The 17242-nt window shown below is 36.8% G+C and overlaps 1 protein-coding gene across 6 annotated transcripts in view; it reads left to right on the plus strand.

Moving 5' to 3' along the window:
• Positions 1 to 17242, plus strand: part of LOC149167844 (lycopene epsilon cyclase, chloroplastic-like) — a 548933-nt gene that overhangs the window by 436603 nt on the left and 95088 nt on the right. For 3 of the 6 annotated variants that reach the window (XM_089433192.1, XM_089433188.1, XM_089433190.1), the window contains 2 exons: positions 10326 to 10449; positions 10540 to 10671. In XM_089433192.1, the coding sequence (XP_089289318.1) occupies positions 10326 to 10449; positions 10540 to 10671 (256 nt within the window). The remainder of the gene's footprint in view (positions 1 to 10325; positions 10450 to 10539; positions 10672 to 17242) is intronic. The other 3 variants (XM_089433193.1, XM_089433189.1, XM_089433191.1) reach the window with 1 other exon arrangement.

Below are 17242 nucleotides of genomic sequence, written 5' to 3' on the forward strand. Positions count from 1 at the left end.
GGATCGAGTACTTACAAACACTATGTATTATCTCAAAATAATAATCATAAAGCACCACATAGGAAGCCTGTAGTCAATACATACCACATATCAACGAAACAAGAACACCTCAAGTTGCACCCCAAAGTCTTTTATTATGGTAGAAAAAATAGTTCCCAACGGGACAATAGTTTACACAATGCTTCAACAACAATTCTATCCAGAGATCAAGATGACTAGAGACTCAAATGACTCTCTAATTTATAGGTAAATCTTCCAAATGGAAAAATAATGGCTAGTTTCTTTGATCCTTGTCAAAATAATCTTGATCGTTGATAAATACTTCAAGATCTTTTAATCTTGGCCTTTGATTTCTTATTTTTGAGGGGTTTTCGAATTTATCATTTAATTTTATTTTAATTAGTTCAAAATTAATTATTTAGAGCTAATTTCCAAAAAAAATTGACTTTGACTTAACCAGTAAAGTCCAAGGGTCCAAATTTTCTTGAAAAGAGAGAATATTCCCTTGGTGGAGGACCTTTAAAATTTGATTCTTTTCAATGTTTTAAGATTCGGCCAACTCGGAATTGACTTGGCCAAGTTGGTCCGAGCCATAGCCTCCCCGAGTCAACCCAACCAATGAACCGGTTTGGCCGGTTGGGTTAATATCGAGCTGGCCGAGTTGTCTAACAACTCGGTCGGCTCGGCTGAGTTCGAGTCTACTCAGTCGGGTTGGAAAACAGCGGCCCGTGAACCCAAAAACAACGTTGTTTTTTAATTTTTCTTTTGGGGGACTCCAAACAGGTTTATATTTTGTCTATTGTGTATTTGGGGTCCATTCCCCTCTCCTAAAACCTATTTAACGCACCCAACCTGTAAGAACCCTGATTTCAAATTAAAAATGTAAGAACCTTGATTTCAAATTAATTTCAAAATACGAGAACATGAAATTTTATGAAATTTGAAAACAGAATTTTTGAATAACTAATCTAATGAGTACCAACCTGTCCGCTCTGCTGCGAAGCTCATCTGCAATTGTTTTGCTGTAGTTTTGTCTTCGTTGTAGTTCTTGTCCCGACTACGTTACCAAAACGGCCAAAACCACCCTACTGGACTAGGTACAACTTGGGTACACAGTCTCAGAATGCTTTCCAATTGAAGAAACCTGATCCCTCGTGCCCAAAAACTTTAGTACAAACCAGACTCAAGAGTGTCTATATCTTTGTGTTAAAAATTGTTCTCTGTTTTTCCTCCTCTTCTCAAGATTTCTTTCCTCCCTCTTAATTCCCCGTCCACCACCTTCCTCCCATCTCCGTGTCATTATTTTGATACGTGTAATTTTTATAAAACCAAATCTTATTTGATTTTGTTGATTTTATTCAGATATGGAGATTTGATTTGATAAAGTTTATTAATTATTTTAATGAATTGATTTTATTTATTTAATTTATAATTTAATTATTATTTTATTAATTTTAAATTTTAATTTGTAAATTAGAATTAACATTTTCTGTTAGTTTAAGGATTTATCATATATATATGATATTTTGGTAAGGTATTAATTCATTACCTTCATTTGTACCTCCTCTTATAGTAACTAGCTTATATATAGTGCGATACATGTGGGTCCATGCATACGTAGTTATCGTATGGAGGTCTCGTATGTATGCTAATACTTGTATTTTATTTATAGTTATAGGTGGGTCATTACACAACCCCTCTCATTTCCTCACAGCGATCTCATGCATTTGAGTGAGAATTTCAGTGAGAGTTTGTGAAGAGTTGTTGAGTTTGTTTTTGGAGCAACAGTGAGGAGTCTTGGGCAAGCATTGTCACTGGAGTGAGGAGCTTCTTGGGCAGCCATTTGGAGCAGCATTGAGGAGTTGGTTTCTTGGAGCAACCTTGAGGAGACAATTTGTGCTTGGAGGTATTTCTTTTCACTTGTAAAAATCTGTTTTTGCTTATTAAATTTTATGTGCAAATCTGGAAATTGAAAAGAGTGTTTTTTGTGAAGGAAATGAACATTGAATCAATGCTATTTGAAAGATGTTGCTTGGGCATATGTTGAAATGGTTGATAGTCAAATGCATTGCAAATTTTGCAATAGAAAAATTAAGGATGGTCCTGGGGGCATTAATACGCTGAGACAACACTTGGCAGGGATTAGAGGCCAAATTACTCCATGTACCTCACCAGAAATTGGGGAGATTAGGAAGGATTTGTTAGCCAACTTTGAGAAGTTTAAAGAAGATAAGGCGAGGCAAAAAGAGTTAGAGGCTGAAATTGAGAGGAAGAGGAATATACAAAAAATGTTGGCTACCAACCCCCCATTTTGATTTTGAGGGTTCTTCCTCTATCCCTTGTACTGATGCATCCAAACCATTCCGATATGTTCCTCCCTCTTTTGAGTCCATTCAAGAAAAGGGTAAGGGTAAAATGAAAAACGGTGATATGGATATCAAAAGTTATTTCACTGTCACACCCTCCTCTCCATTAGATGCACATGTTCCTCAAGCTAGTAGAAGTCATATGCAGCCCACTTTAGATGACCACTGGAAGAAAGAATTGAGGGAGCCTGCTTGTGATTACATATGTAGATGGTGGTATGATGCTGATATCCCTTTCACTGCTTCCCATTCACCACATTATGAGCTTATGTTTGATGCCATACATGCTGCTCGAAAAGGCTTCAAAGGCCCTACTATGCATGAGATAAGGGGGTATCGCTTACAGAAAGGAATTGCCTCCATTAATTAGTATTTGAAAGATTTCAAGGACTCATGGGCAAGAACAGGATGTACCATCATGTCAGATGGATGGACTGATCAAAGAAACCGTACCATCATAAACTTTCTTATCTTCTGCCCATAGGGAACCATGTTTCTAAGATAAGTTGATGCATCTGATAAGGTAAAAGATGGACAATTGTTGTTTCAGCTATTGGATGAGGTTGTTGAGGAGGTGGGGGTGGCTAATGTTGTTCAAGTCATCACAGATAATGCCTCTAACTATGTTCTTGCTGGTAAACTGTTAGAGGAAAAACACAGAACCATCTTTTGGACCCCATGTGCTGCACATTACATAGACCTCATGCTTGAGGATATTGGCAAATTAGATTGGGTCAAAAAAACTATAGATCATCCCAAAAGCATAACAAAATTTATCTACAATCATTCATGGATTTTGAGCCTGATGAGGAAACACACAGGGGGCAGGGATATTATTAGGCCTGCCATCACTAGATTTGCTACTCATTTTTTGACATTGCAATCTATGCTTTCACAACATAGAAACTTGCAAAATATTTTTGCAGCGAAGAATGGAATCAAAGCCAGTGGTCTCACAAACTGGAAGGCAAAGACTTGAAAAGGAAAAGTTAATGAAAATATTTTAGAGAGGCAACAAAGATTGTGAAGCTTGCTGAGCCATTGGTTAAGGTGTTGCGGTTGGTGGATGGGGAAAGATTGGCTATGGGCTTCATTTATGAGGCTATGGATCAAGCAAAGGAGCACATAAAGAGGGCATACAAGGATTAAGTGGCTAAGTATGGGCTCATTTGGGCAATCATTGATGAAAGATAGAACAATCAACTCCATCACCCTATACATGGAGCGGGGTATTTTTTGAACCCACAGTATCATTATAAAGCTAAGGCGACAGGAGCTTTGAAGGGGGAAGTTAGAGATGGATTGTTTCACTGCATTGATCACATGATCCCATTGGAGTGTGATCAGCTGGAGATACATCGACAGGTCACAACCTTCAGCAATGCCTCAGGTACTTTTGGGAAGAACCTAGCAAAGATTGCAAGGGAAGCAGATGAGCCAGGTAAACAAAAATTTCAATTTTCAAATTCTTAATACTTATTTTGTTAAATCGTTTATAATTTGAAAGTTGGATATAATTTGTAATTTTGTTGAGTTAACTCATTACACTCCTATGTTTTTTGCAGCACAATGGTGGGAGGCTTTTGGTAGCCATTGTCGTGAATTGCAGAAGTTTGCAATTCGTATTTTGAGTCAAACTTAAAGTGCTACTGGGTGTGAGCGCAATTAGTTTGTCTTTGAGAGGATCCGCACAAAGAAGAAAACCATTTGGATAAAAAATGGTTAAATGATCTAGTCTATGTACAATACAACCTCTAGTTTAGATGCAACCAATTGCTGAACAAAAGCCCTAATTCAGATTCCATTGTGTTGGAAGACATTGATCCAACATTAGATTGGGTAGTGGAGAGTCATCCAGCAGAGTTTGCTTCTGATGAGGATATTTATTATGAATTATAGACGATAGCATCACTCGAACATAATGTTCAGTTGAATGCAGATCCTGATCCACTTGTACCAGTCTCAGCCTTAGAGCCAGCAAGTCCTCCAGTTGTAGGCGCTTCCTCTGCTCAACCACGACAGAAGCGCATATCTCGTTTATCTCAGCGTGCAACTGCTGCACAGTCTGCTAGTGCTACCACTTCTACAGTTGCAGTTGGAGATGATGAAGAGGAGGAGCCATGGGGCCTTCTGTCTAACTCTGATCCAAAGATTGATCCAGATGATTTTGGCTCTTCTAGTAGTAGCCAGTAGTACTGGTCACAGTTTATTTTTGTTGTAGAGGGCATTTCTAGCCTCCTTGGTTATGTGTTTTTGTTTTGATCTCTATATCATCATCATGTATGTATTGGACAGTGCACTGGGTGTCATTTTGATATAATGGATATATTCATGAGCCTACTTTGATCATATGTTGTCTTCTATATATATTCTGATGCTGTGTGTTTGCAAACATGAATGGAAATCTTTAAAATTATGTTTTTTTATATAAAAAAAAATATTTAATGTATTTTTTACAACGACCAAGTCATTGAGATGGAGTTGACCGAGTCGGAGTCGGAGTTGGAGTCGACCCTCGGCCGAGTCGGAGTTGGAGTCGAACTTTTAAAACATTGATTCTTTTAAGACCCACAAAATTTTTCATTTGAGGAATTTATTTTCCTAAGACAATTTAACTTGACTTTAATTAATTAATTTTCTGCCATAGGATTTAATTTTATTTTGCCTGAAAAATTAATTAATTTACACACGAGGGGATTAATTATTTTTTGAACCCTCTAATACATATGATCTTTCATTTAAAGACTCAAATAGGGAATACACATTTGTCTTAGACTCTCGAGACACATAACCCATCGTGACTCAATATGATCGAGTAAACCAAGTGATTTGTAATAAAATAATTTAGCTAATTAGCTTAAATTATTCCCAAACCATTTTTACATCAGACTCGACTAAAACACCAGGACTCACTTAAGAATTCAAAAATAAATTTCACCCTAGCTTTGGGGGCTTAATCTGAAGGGAAAGAACTCTTCTGAGTAGTCAAGTTGAAAACCACAGGTAATCAATGAGGTTGAAAAACCTCCTAGGATGGAATTCGTCATCAAATTACAGAGTTACCTTGGTTGTTACATAGACTCAGGGTTTTACTAAGATCATTTACAATATATAACTTGAAAAATAAGAAAACTTTCGGTAAAAATCACATCATCAGACTTTTGTCGGTGCGTTTCGAACCATCCAGTATGGTTCATTGTCAGGACAAGATGAAGAACATGATCTTGGCATCAAGTGAAAATGGTTAAATATGACTAAATAAATAATATTTTAGTATAAAGAAATAATTGTTAGAATATAATTGTTAATATTGAATTAAGAAAAATAATTAATCAAAAAGAAAATTTTAATGAAATGAATATCTAAAAATAAAAATAAAAATAATATTGAGGTGAAACCTAAATAATCAAAACAATAAAACAATTAATAAAATCAATATAATATTATAATAAAATAAAAATAATATTTGGGTCAAACTTAAATAATGAAAACAATTAATTCTAAAAACTTAAAAATAATAAATGGTCAAACTTAAATAATCGAAACAATTAATTCTAAAAACTTAAAAATAACTAAAAATAATGAATGGTCAAACTTAATATATATATCTATATATATATATATATATCAAAAATGAAAAATATAATTAATCGTTTATTAGTAGTCAAGAAAAAAAGGAAAAAAGAACTTAAGAAGAAATGAGAGGGATCCAACAACTACTAATTTTCTAGCGATTTTCTCTATTCAGATTGTTTGGCTAACTTTCAATCTCTATAGCTTCCCTAAACTTACAGTGATGGAAATGATTTATCTTAGCAATGACTCGGGTGTCTTCAATGCAAATGTGGTGTTTTGTCTTTTCCGCATGTTCTGCTAACGCTGAGGAGTGGGTCCTCCCATGTTTGATGTATGCGGCATGTTCCTAAATCCTCTTATTTATTGAGCGGTCAGTTTCACCAACATAGGGTGTTCCACATGAACAAGGGATTACATAAACACCTTTCATATTCTTAGGGTCCACCGGGTCTTTTACAGATCTTAGGGAACTTTGAATAGTGTTAAGGGGCCTAAAGGTTGAGGGAACCTTGTGCTTTCTTAGGATCCTTACAATCTTGTCAGTGGTCCCTTGTATAAAAAGAAGGTGTACCACAGAAAACCGATCATTAGTTTTTTTTTTAAATTATTTATTTGATGATGTGATTTTTACCGAAAGTTTTCTTACTTTTCATAATATGGATCATAGAAGCCTAAATTCAAATATATAATTTGCAGAATGGGATGATTATGACAAATGGATTGCTAATATGTGATCTGATCCTTGTTGAAAAAAATTGGTGCTTCCACTTCCTTGGAACTTTGACAATTTGAGTGCAACACTAAGCAAGCAGAGCAAAACCCAGAAAAAGATCTTTGACCCAACTGATGAATGGCTTTGGCAACGACGTAGATGGCTTGGTGATAAGACTACTACAAACCGACTACGACAAAACTTCTCTCTCCAAACTCCACTGAAGTACTGTAAGATTTCTAAGTGAAATCTCGTCAAGGGTACTGGGTTTTCGTTCAACACCCACTAGTACACTCGAGGGTTTCCATCCTGGGGCTACTGCTGAAGTGGAGAACCGAGTTCTCAACCTCTCATACAAGAAGTAATATCAAATCCAAGATCTCCCTCCAATGGCCTCCTCCTCTTTTATATATCTAATGGACCGCTCTAAAACCTCCTATTTTATTATTGTTTTAATCATGGAGCACTTTTCCCTCTTTTATTTCAATTAAAATATTCTTTTTAATGTAGGAAAAGGGTAAATTGGTCACCATGTCTCCTCAGGTCATTGAAACTCACATCTAACCATCCCATCTTGTAGATCTTCTCGTTCTTGTTCCAACGAGCTATTACAGTGACTAAGGTGTTCTGTCAAGTATACCTCCCGGATGCCACCTTAGGCGTAATTAATTGAGTCAGGCCCAATAATAACTCTATTTTTTGAAAGTTGTCAGAATGCACCAAAATGAAAGGAAAATTGTGCGGATGATGGAATATACCAAGCGAATGCCATCAGACCTCATAGAAACTCCTCAAAGCCCCTCCAAAAGCCCCTGGGCCCACTGATGACGCCAACCTACACCTGTGACCTGTTTGCCCCCAACTTTGAAAGTCCATCCTAACCATGTCATAAGGAACACTAGAAAAGGAACATTACAAGCAGATTACATCACAGACAATAAGGCTTGTACTGAAGTAGTATGGCTTCAAAAGTTGTTTGTAGGATTATTCGGCCAAGAGTTGGAACCAATGGTGATACACTGCGATAATCAAAACTGTGTGAAGCTTTCGGAGAATCCCATGTTCCATGACAAGTCGAAGCATATTGAGATGAAGTACCACTACATTCGTGACATGGTGCAGAGGATAGCAATAAGGCTTGTATACATCTCCATTGATGAATAGACAGTTGATGTTTTGACAAAGCCATTGTCGAGAGACAAGTTTATGTACTTCAGAGAAGCACTCATGGAGATTACCCTCTTGTTGAGAGGGAGTGCTGATATGTCTACAACATGGATGGACATTCTCCCTTTCGGGAGAGTGGGTCCAAGACACCTATAGGGCTCAACAGGCAGTGTTGAGTGAATGTCTCTTGGAGGACGACCGTGATCACACACTAGGAATGGTGGAGTGAGGTCCCAGACCTTGATCACACACCAAGCATGGTGGAGTGAGGTTTTTCAACATCTGGACCCTAATCACACACTGGGAAGGGTGGATTGAGGTCCTGGAACTTAATCACACACTGGGTAGGGTGGAGTGAGGTCCTTTCAACATATAGACCTGATCACCAACTAGGAAAGGGTTGAGTAAGGTCTTGGCACAGTGTACTCACCAGGAAAGGTGACTAAGTGCTTGCTAGTTGAGGGTCTTAGCACTTTTGGCCTAGGTAGAGGCCAAGGGACCAATCACTCTAGAGGAGTGAGTCCTGATACGCTGATGACATCGCCATGCGTTTGGTACCACCCCAGATATGGCCACTAGTGGATGTTGATGATAGATGATGATGCTGGTAATAATGGATAACCTTTTCTTTAGAGAAATTTGTTCAATTTGAGAACATCTATGACAATGATTATGAATACCTCCCTAGTTAAGAGGGAGTGTTGAATTTGTAACTATGGTCGGTCTTCATAATGTACATTTGGTCACTTGATGTAATTGTATATTTCATTGTAAGGCATATTTATAAATGCTTGAGTCAAAAGAATTTTTTTTTTGAGTCAAGGTCCCATTGCGACTTTCAAAAAGTGTAAATTTGAATTTTTGAAATGAAAATTTTGGCTCCAAAAGTGACAAGTCGGCTTCCCTCCAAGTCAAGTTGTCCCTGGCCAAGAGACACGTCCATTCACCCTAGACGTCCATTCACTATATAAAGGCAGCCCAAGCTCTTCCATTTGGAAATTCACATTCTCATACACAATGCAGTTCTTGGGCAAGTGAGCGAAGGACAAGAGGGATGGTGAAGTAAGAAAAGAAGGCTGAATTTTTTTCTCTCCTCTCTTTTTCTTGCAACTCACACATGTGAAGGAATCTTTCTCTGTGTGGTTTGCATTTTTTTGGGGCAACTACTGCAAGGGGTCGAAATTTCTGGGTTACTGGGGCAACTATTGCAGTGCTGAAATTCTAGGGCAACTGGCTATTGCAGGAAGGCCGAAATTCTGAATTGTAGGATCAAGAGCGAAGTGCAGGATCAGATTGGGTGACTTAACTTGGAGGAGAAGACCAGGTTTGACCATAGGTCTAGGTGTGTCTCTCATTGAACAAGAAGAATTTCTTTATTGAAAAGGTTGATGGTTTTTTCCACATAGTGGGTTTTCCTAGGGTAAATCTTGTCTTCTTTTGTGTGTTGTGATATCTACTATTCTACTGTTCCTTATGGTTGAATTCCTCAAGTATAATTGCTGAATGATATATTGGAATAAGCTAAAATAAGATCTACATGAAAAGTAATTATCAGAATTTCAAAAATATTGTGCTAACCCTAATTGCACTAAGAGAATCAACAAATGAGACTTGTTCTTTGATCAAGTCACATTTTTTAGTAAGGATATGTCATTTCCTTTATAATATTAGTTCTAATTTCTTATTATTATTTCTTAGCTTTATTGTTGTGTGTATTACATTTATTCACATGCTAGAAAGATTGGTGTTACTTATTCTTTATCTCAGCATCCCTGTATTTTCATTATATCTATTGAAACCTCAAATGAGTAACCACAGATGACCTTCAATTCAGCTTAAAACATATCAGCAATGATCGATGGGCTACTCTTTTTGGTAATTTATGGTGGTAATTTTGGGATGCTATTGATCATAGGGTTGTTGGTTGATGTTTGCACAATGCAATGATGAAATGTTTCAGAAAAAAATATGGCCACAAGCCAGGAAGTGTTTTTTTGGTAACAGCAACTAGTTTTGACCAATGGTTGGTGGGCTGATCACTCTACTACACTCCCAAGTTGGGTTCTGATACCAAAGTTATGCACAGTAACTGTAAAACATCCAATTCAAATAAAAGAAGGGAAGGATATCCATATATCATAAAGAAAATTCATTTCATATTAGTGTATAATATTTGTGATGATTTACACTATCTCTCATGATGATATCAGTACTCACTCATTCATCGTGATGGTTAATTGTTTTGACCCTTGGGGTTTATTTAGTTAATTATTATTATTGTGTTTATCATGCAATGTTATAATTGTGTAATTTTGATTTTGACATGCATTACATCCTGTATCTGTTTGCATTTCAATACTCCAACCATAACAGAGGCTAATCTTGAACACAGTGGATGTCTCGGTCAAAGCAGTTTGTTGTACTTTTTTTAGACATAATTTTCTCTACATAAAATTTGATACAATAGGCATAAAATTGATTAATATGGAATCCTTCTTGGACAGATGCCTTACATTTTGTTCAATTGGCAGGAATGGTCTTATATTCCTGTTGGTGGGTCATTGCCAAACACAAGACAAAAGCATTTAGGTTTTGGTGCTGCAGCAAGCATGGTTCACCCAGCCACTGGTACATTAAAAATGTTTCCTTTCAATGTGTTTCTCTCAGATGCATCTTTCGAAGGTAACTACAATAGCCCGATATTCTTCTGTATTGTAGGCTATTCTGTTGTCCGCTCTTTGTCAGAGGCTCCATCATATGCAGCAGCTATTGCAAGTTGTCTGAAGGATGAAAATGGTGATGGAGCTATACTTCCATATCAGCTAAGCACAAAAAATGCAGCGTCAAGAGGTAGGGTGTCATCATTCATTACATGTTGATGTTTGCTCCTATTTATATGTGAAACAACTTCTTTTTACTTTCTATCGATTTGATAATAGTGAGTCTGTCACAAAAGGATTGCTGTGAAGACACATAAAATATTTTATGAGAACTACATACGAGATACCTTCTTGATTATTAGGCAGTGAAAAAGATCTTACATAATGTAGGAAAATGGTATGTTTCACCTTACAGGACTATCAGACTATTGAATGAACCATGTTTCTTGACATTGTTGAATATCGTAGCTTAGACAGGTATTTCCACATTGGTGTCTAAATATTAACTTTATCATATAAAGTTAAAGTCACTTTACTTTATGACTAAAAGGTGACTTAAGTCATGTCAATGAATGATTAAGTCACAACCATCGATCTCAAGAGTCCAAGATCTTGACTGTTGATCACTTGGAGATACGGTTTTAGTCATTGAAAGCTATAACAGGCAGATATAAGGAGAGGAAAAGACACAATGAACAGCGTTTTGGAGAAGAGGTTGAAGAGAGGAGGAGAAAATCGAATTGCAGAGAGAGAGACTGCTGAAACAGGTAGAGGTCTGGTTCTCCAGCAGGTTACGAATCCCAAGGCAGCTGTATTGTATGGATCTATATCGTATGGATTTCATATAGTTCATAAAATCATACGGATGGTCGTTCAGTGCACATAGAGACAACATTTGGACTATTCATTTGCTGGAATACTGGAGGACTGATTATGGGCAATTTCTGGGCACATTTCTCAAGATTTTTGGGCTGTTGTTGTGCATAAAATTAATTATGATTAATTAGTTAGAAGGGGCATGATCAAATGATCATGACCCCTCGTGTAAAGGCACCTGAGGCTATATTTAATCCAGGGGCCTTCATTGTAAATAACATCATTTTTCATGCTAATATATAAATATAAATATCTCTTATTTTATAATATTCAATTGTCTCTGCTCCAGCTGTATCAGGTTCCAAAAATGGCTGTAAATTAATTTTCAAATTCTCTGTGGGCTGAATAATAAAGACATGTTTGTTGTTTTTCCCATTAGGGTTTCCAAGGTATATACTATGTCAACTTTTTGTGTGTGGGGTTTTTCTTTCTGCTTTGCTACGTATTTCTAAGTTAAAGAACTCTATATATCTGTTTCGAAATCAGATCTATAAAATATTTAATTTTCTATGCATACTGTTGACCACTACTGGTCAACTACCCATGCAGTACATCCCCTTTTTTTGGCAGAAAGGGGTAGCACCTGATCGACATGTCCGTGCCATCTCGCAGTGATCAACAGCTTGATCGATTTATGTTGTAAACCCAGTCTGCATGTATGAATTGTAAATAATTTTAGCAGATCTGAGTCATGTATGTAAATTGCCTAGGTGGACCTAACTTTCTAATAATAATCTACGTCCCGGAAGGTTTTTCGTCTCACCGATCTACGATCGGCAGAGTTTTCCTTCAACCTGACCCCAAATCCGGGATGCATTTTGTTATTAGAACTTTAGGAGAATCCTAGTATGTTAATCTGCTAGATTATAGTTGTGTCACAGAACTGGGCGGTTCATGAGGGTCAGTATTAAGTGGGTTTGTCCCCTTGAGATGTAAATTGTAAAAAAAAAAAATCATGATGAAATGTGTCTTGAGGGTTGAGGAATGTATTAAATCCCCTCATGGGTCTTAGGTCCTAGGTCCTAGGAGATTTTTCCAAAGGCTAAGTTCGAGGATCCATTTTAAATAAAATAAAAATTAAAAAATAAATAAAAATGATAAAAAATTAAAAAATTAAAAAAATGAAATAAAAAAAAAAATTATAATAAAAAATTATAAAAAATAAAGCAAAAACCCTAACTAATAAAATAATAATATTTTAAGTGAATGCATGCAAAATATTATTTTTTAATAAATCGACGGATGAGATCAAGAGATGTCTTGATCCTCATCAACGGTCGAGATCATTTCAACATGGATCACTCGAACTAGCCGTTGGGATCATTTCCTTTAAGTAGGGTGCTAGGGGTCATTTTCAGATCATTGGATCTGTGAGTCTTGTACTGAAAAAGCTCTCTTGTAATCTGGTTTCTGGTTAATAAAAGAAGACTTTGGGGTCCAAATCTTGCTGGTGTTACTCTCTGGAAGTGCTGTGAGATGTTTAATTTTCTGCATATTTCATTTTTCAGCCATTAATAATAGCTTGTTTTTAGAGTATTGTGAGCACAGGTATCTTGTTCACTTGCTAGGGTTTGAGTGTTGTTAGGGTTTCTGAAGTAATGGCAGGTATCTCCATTACTTTCTGAGATCTAGCAGCATTCTTGCTCTCTTTACTGATGGTTGCTTGAGTTGTGCAGAAAAAACCTTTATTGAAGAATATTTGTGGGCGTTTGGGGAAGTTCTAGGCTGAACCAGCCGACTCCCACAGGCTCTTCTTTGCAGAGCCCAGCTGATTTTGGCCCTGGGTTAATCATTTAAAGTTTATTTCCTGTTTTGCATGAGAGCTTTTATTCCTGTTCACAACAGAATTCAAGTCGTTTGATATTTCGAAAACGTCACTGCAATTATTGTTAAATCTGGCTATCCTAGAGCTGTAAATTTTGTGATTCTAGGTTAATTTTGAAGGGTTTTTTGAAGTTTTGCATATTATATGTCGGGTTTTGTTTTTCCTCTTGCAGAGACAAGGCTCTTGGTTCCAGATCAGTGGATTTCAGTGGCAAAAGACCAGTTTAAATGCATTGCTGTCAAGGATATCTGGTGACTGACCCAGCAGAATAGAGGAATCGTGTGAAGTCGTAGCATAAAACTGCCATTGCAAAATCTTCCCGGGTTTCCAAATCGCTGCCAAAATTTTTTTAAACATTGGAATCCTGCCTAAAACCAAACAGTGGCTTTAGGGGTTCTGCGTGTCTGCGGTATTAATCAATTTATTAGCGGCTGCGGCGTTTCCTTTTCTCCAGCAAAATCTGAGCTCCCCCTTCCGCATAGACCCTTATCAAATCATCTCAAATCTGCGGGAGAGTGATACGCAGACAGTGGAGCTCTAAACCGACTTCGATCAGAAGTATAATAGTTCTCAACATCCGCTGTCAAATCCCTTCGCTGTGTTGTGCGTGGAGGTATCAAAACGTTACGGCTTGTTCACGCCGGCAGCAGGTGATTCGGCTTCCCTTTCGGCGGCTGAGGTAACGTTGTTTTCCCTTCAGGTATGCAGTTATGTTAATTCGTAGATTGCCGGTGCTTTAAAATCAATTTTTTTTTTGTGTCATATAAAACGTTTTGGGTTTATATTTGCGTTGGATTTTTCTGTTTACTGCTTGAGCCGGGCTCACAATTTTCTTCAGACTTTGGCATTCTTTTTTTTGTAAATCCATCGCCCGACTTCCAGTATGCTTCAGTGCGTACCGTTGCATGTAGTGGGTAGCTGACTGCTCTCCGCAGGTTAATCCTCAGTTTTTTCTTTAAGTGATTCGATTTATCGTGTGAAGTCGTAGTTCTCTAGGGTTTAGTTATAGATTTGTGTCTTAATTTTTTTTTTTAGATTCGTATTTTAATAGTTTCATTTTATTAGACATAAGCATATATAAAAAGAAAAATGCGATTTGGCTATGTATATTTCATGTATAGTTTTGTTTTATATTTTAATTAGTGTTTAGATTTTAACTTTTGTTTGATTTTAATTTTTAGGTTTTAATTTTTATAATAAATCGTTTTCCTTTTTTTTTTTTTAGAATTTCTCTAATATAAAAATTTAATAAAAAATAAAAAGATTTATTTTTGGCTTGGTTAAGTTTTAGATTAATTTTTAATTCTTAGGCTTTTGTTAGATTAGTTTTATTTTTAGATTTTAATATTTTAGATCTTAGTTAGAATTAAATCTTAAAGTTTTAGTTTTATTTTTTATTTTTAGCTAAGTTTCATTTTAGATTCATTAAAAATAAAATAAAAAATAAAAAAAATAAATAAATTTTTTGGGAAAAGTTCTCTCTTGTGACAAGATCCAGTTATTTCCATGCTGAGATTCAAATCTATAAATGCGGAATGAATGTTTTATCTGTACATGAATGATTATCTGGTTAACGATTTGTGATTTATAATTGCGTCAGTATTTTCTTAGTTGTTGGATATCGTGATTGAGATTTGGTCATTGCAGGGACTTTGTGGTTTTACTGAATATTTAAGCACAGTTCTAGTTATTTGATGATAAATGATTGTTGTTCATGGTTTATATTCTTACATCGTCTAGCAAGTAATCGTTTAAACATCAATCTCATAAGGCACTGGTCCACCAAATTAATAAAATCATTTCAGCATTTCGTGTCTCCCAAACCAACTGGTCGACAATTGGTCTCCTTCACCTCGTAGGGTCTACCCCCCTTAGCCGCAGGAGACAGGCTTAAACGGAGGGATCGGGGATCAAAGTAACAGCCCCCGGTCTGAGCGTTGTCGTGTCAATCTGCGCGACAACATTTTTTGGCGTCGTTGTCGGGGACAGAGTTTTTCTGTCCTTGGTTCTTTTCAAGCTTTTCTGTGTTTAACTTCTTGTTCAGGTGGCGACTCCACTTCCTAAATTATCTGCAAGAGTGTACACTAGAAGGCATTCGAGCAGTCTGTGCAACCCTACTCCTGATCCTAAAAAGGTCTTCAGGGTACGATCACACAAACTCGCTTCTCGTACACTTCTTGGAAATCTTGGACAAGAAGCCCTCTCCGATATTCATTTGCTCTTTAAGGGTCAAGTTAGGCGCAACACCATGAGTATGTATGCCCCTTGTGATTTTTCTAACATTCCTGGATACCCCAATGATATTCCATCTGTTGGGATAGACAAATTGCCTAGCTTTCAAGGAGACAATGCCATTACTGCTAATTCCCATTTGCGAGATTTCAACATATGGATGGCTAAGTATGCAAGATCTACCGATTTTGATCATGAAGATGTCAGGATGACTCTTTTTATCTTGACTCTAGGAGGTGATGCTTATGATTGGTTTACAGAAAAGCCTCCAAATTCATTCGACTCCCTACAATCAATCATTAATGCATTTAAAGAAAAATATGGAGCTAAGAGAGAGGGAAGACATCTTGTAAAAGCTATTAGTCTAATAAAAAAGAGAGAGGATGAAACTGTCGAGGAATTTAATAGAAGGTTTAATGGTATTATTAGAGAATTACCTCAAGACTATAAACCTACAGATAAAACTCTCCAAGACTTTTACATTGATGCCTTTAGTCCTGAACCATCTTATGAGTTAAGGCGTGCTAAACTTAATGATTATAGAGATTGCCAAGCCTTAGCTATAGAACTTGAAAAGGACAAGGCAGCTTCTGGGAAGTCTGAAATCCCAGGTTTTGATAGGGCTGCTACGAAACTAAAGGAACCTAAGGGAAAAGCAGTCCAAGAGCCAGAAAGTGAGCTTGTTCTCAAGTTGCTTCAAAAAATTGAAACTATGGAAATTAATCATAATAAGGAGATAAACACTTTGCAGAATAGGTTAATCCAAATGGAAAGAGCGCAATCGCAAAATTTTCAACCTCGAAATAATAATAACAGAAATAGTAATTGGCAAAGAAAGGGTCAATCTAGTGAGCAGAGACCCCCTAATCCGCTTACTAATCTGGTAGATAATGCTCCTCCTTACTGTCGTGTTTGCGATGCTCTTCATGATGAATCCTCTTGTCCTATCGTCGGAAGAATCTTAGATAATGGAATGTTTGGGACAGGTGATCAAATAAACGTAGTAGGGAGCAAGTTTCCTTTGCCTATGAATGATTGGATAGAGGTTAAGGAAAGGAGCTATGATGTTATGAATCCTTCATCTACTTTTAGTATAAATAACCTTGAAAATGAAGATGACATTTTGGCTAGGTTATATGGTGAGAAACCCTCTCTTGAGAAAATTTTAGAAATTGCTAGAGATAAGGGTTTGACATACCAAAGAAGGGATAAAGATCAGAGCGGGAATCAAATTCCCTTCGAACTTTAAACCCTGGCATAAACTCTGGAATAGATGTCGATTTGGGAAGTTGGTTTAACAATGCAAAAATCTGGGTTCTTGTGTCTGAAATTGCTAAGATCCCTTCCCAAAGAGACAAGTTACTAAAAGCAATTCAGGGTCCTCAAGTCAACACTTCTCAACAGAAGACTCGTGAGGTTGACTATCATGATGCTCCCATATCTCTGCAAAGCATAGATGCTGATAACAAAGATCATCAACCCTTCTTTATCACCTTATTAGTAAATGGGTATAAATTGAATAACTGCATGTTGGATTCAGGCGCATCTGCTTGCGTTATGACTAAAAGGGTCATGGAACAGCTTAACTTAAGAGTTTCTAGACCCTACTATAATATATGTGCTATGGATTCTAAGAAAATCGAAGTACATGGTTTAATCAAGGATTTACAAGTTCATCTTTCAATTTACCCAGACATCATGGTTGTTATGGATATTGTTGTCGTTGATGTACCTGATGCTTGGGGTATGCTGTTATCTAGAAAGTGGGCCTCTGATCTAGGAGGAAGCATTCAAATGAATTGGTCATATGCTATGATTCCCTCTCCTA

Source organism: Pinus tabuliformis, chromosome 5_1 (genome assembly GCF_031772625.1).
Source record: "Pinus tabuliformis cultivar Carrire ecotype Pingquan chromosome 5_1, CPIR1, whole genome shotgun sequence".
NCBI lineage: Eukaryota > Viridiplantae > Streptophyta > Pinopsida > Pinales > Pinaceae > Pinus > Pinus tabuliformis.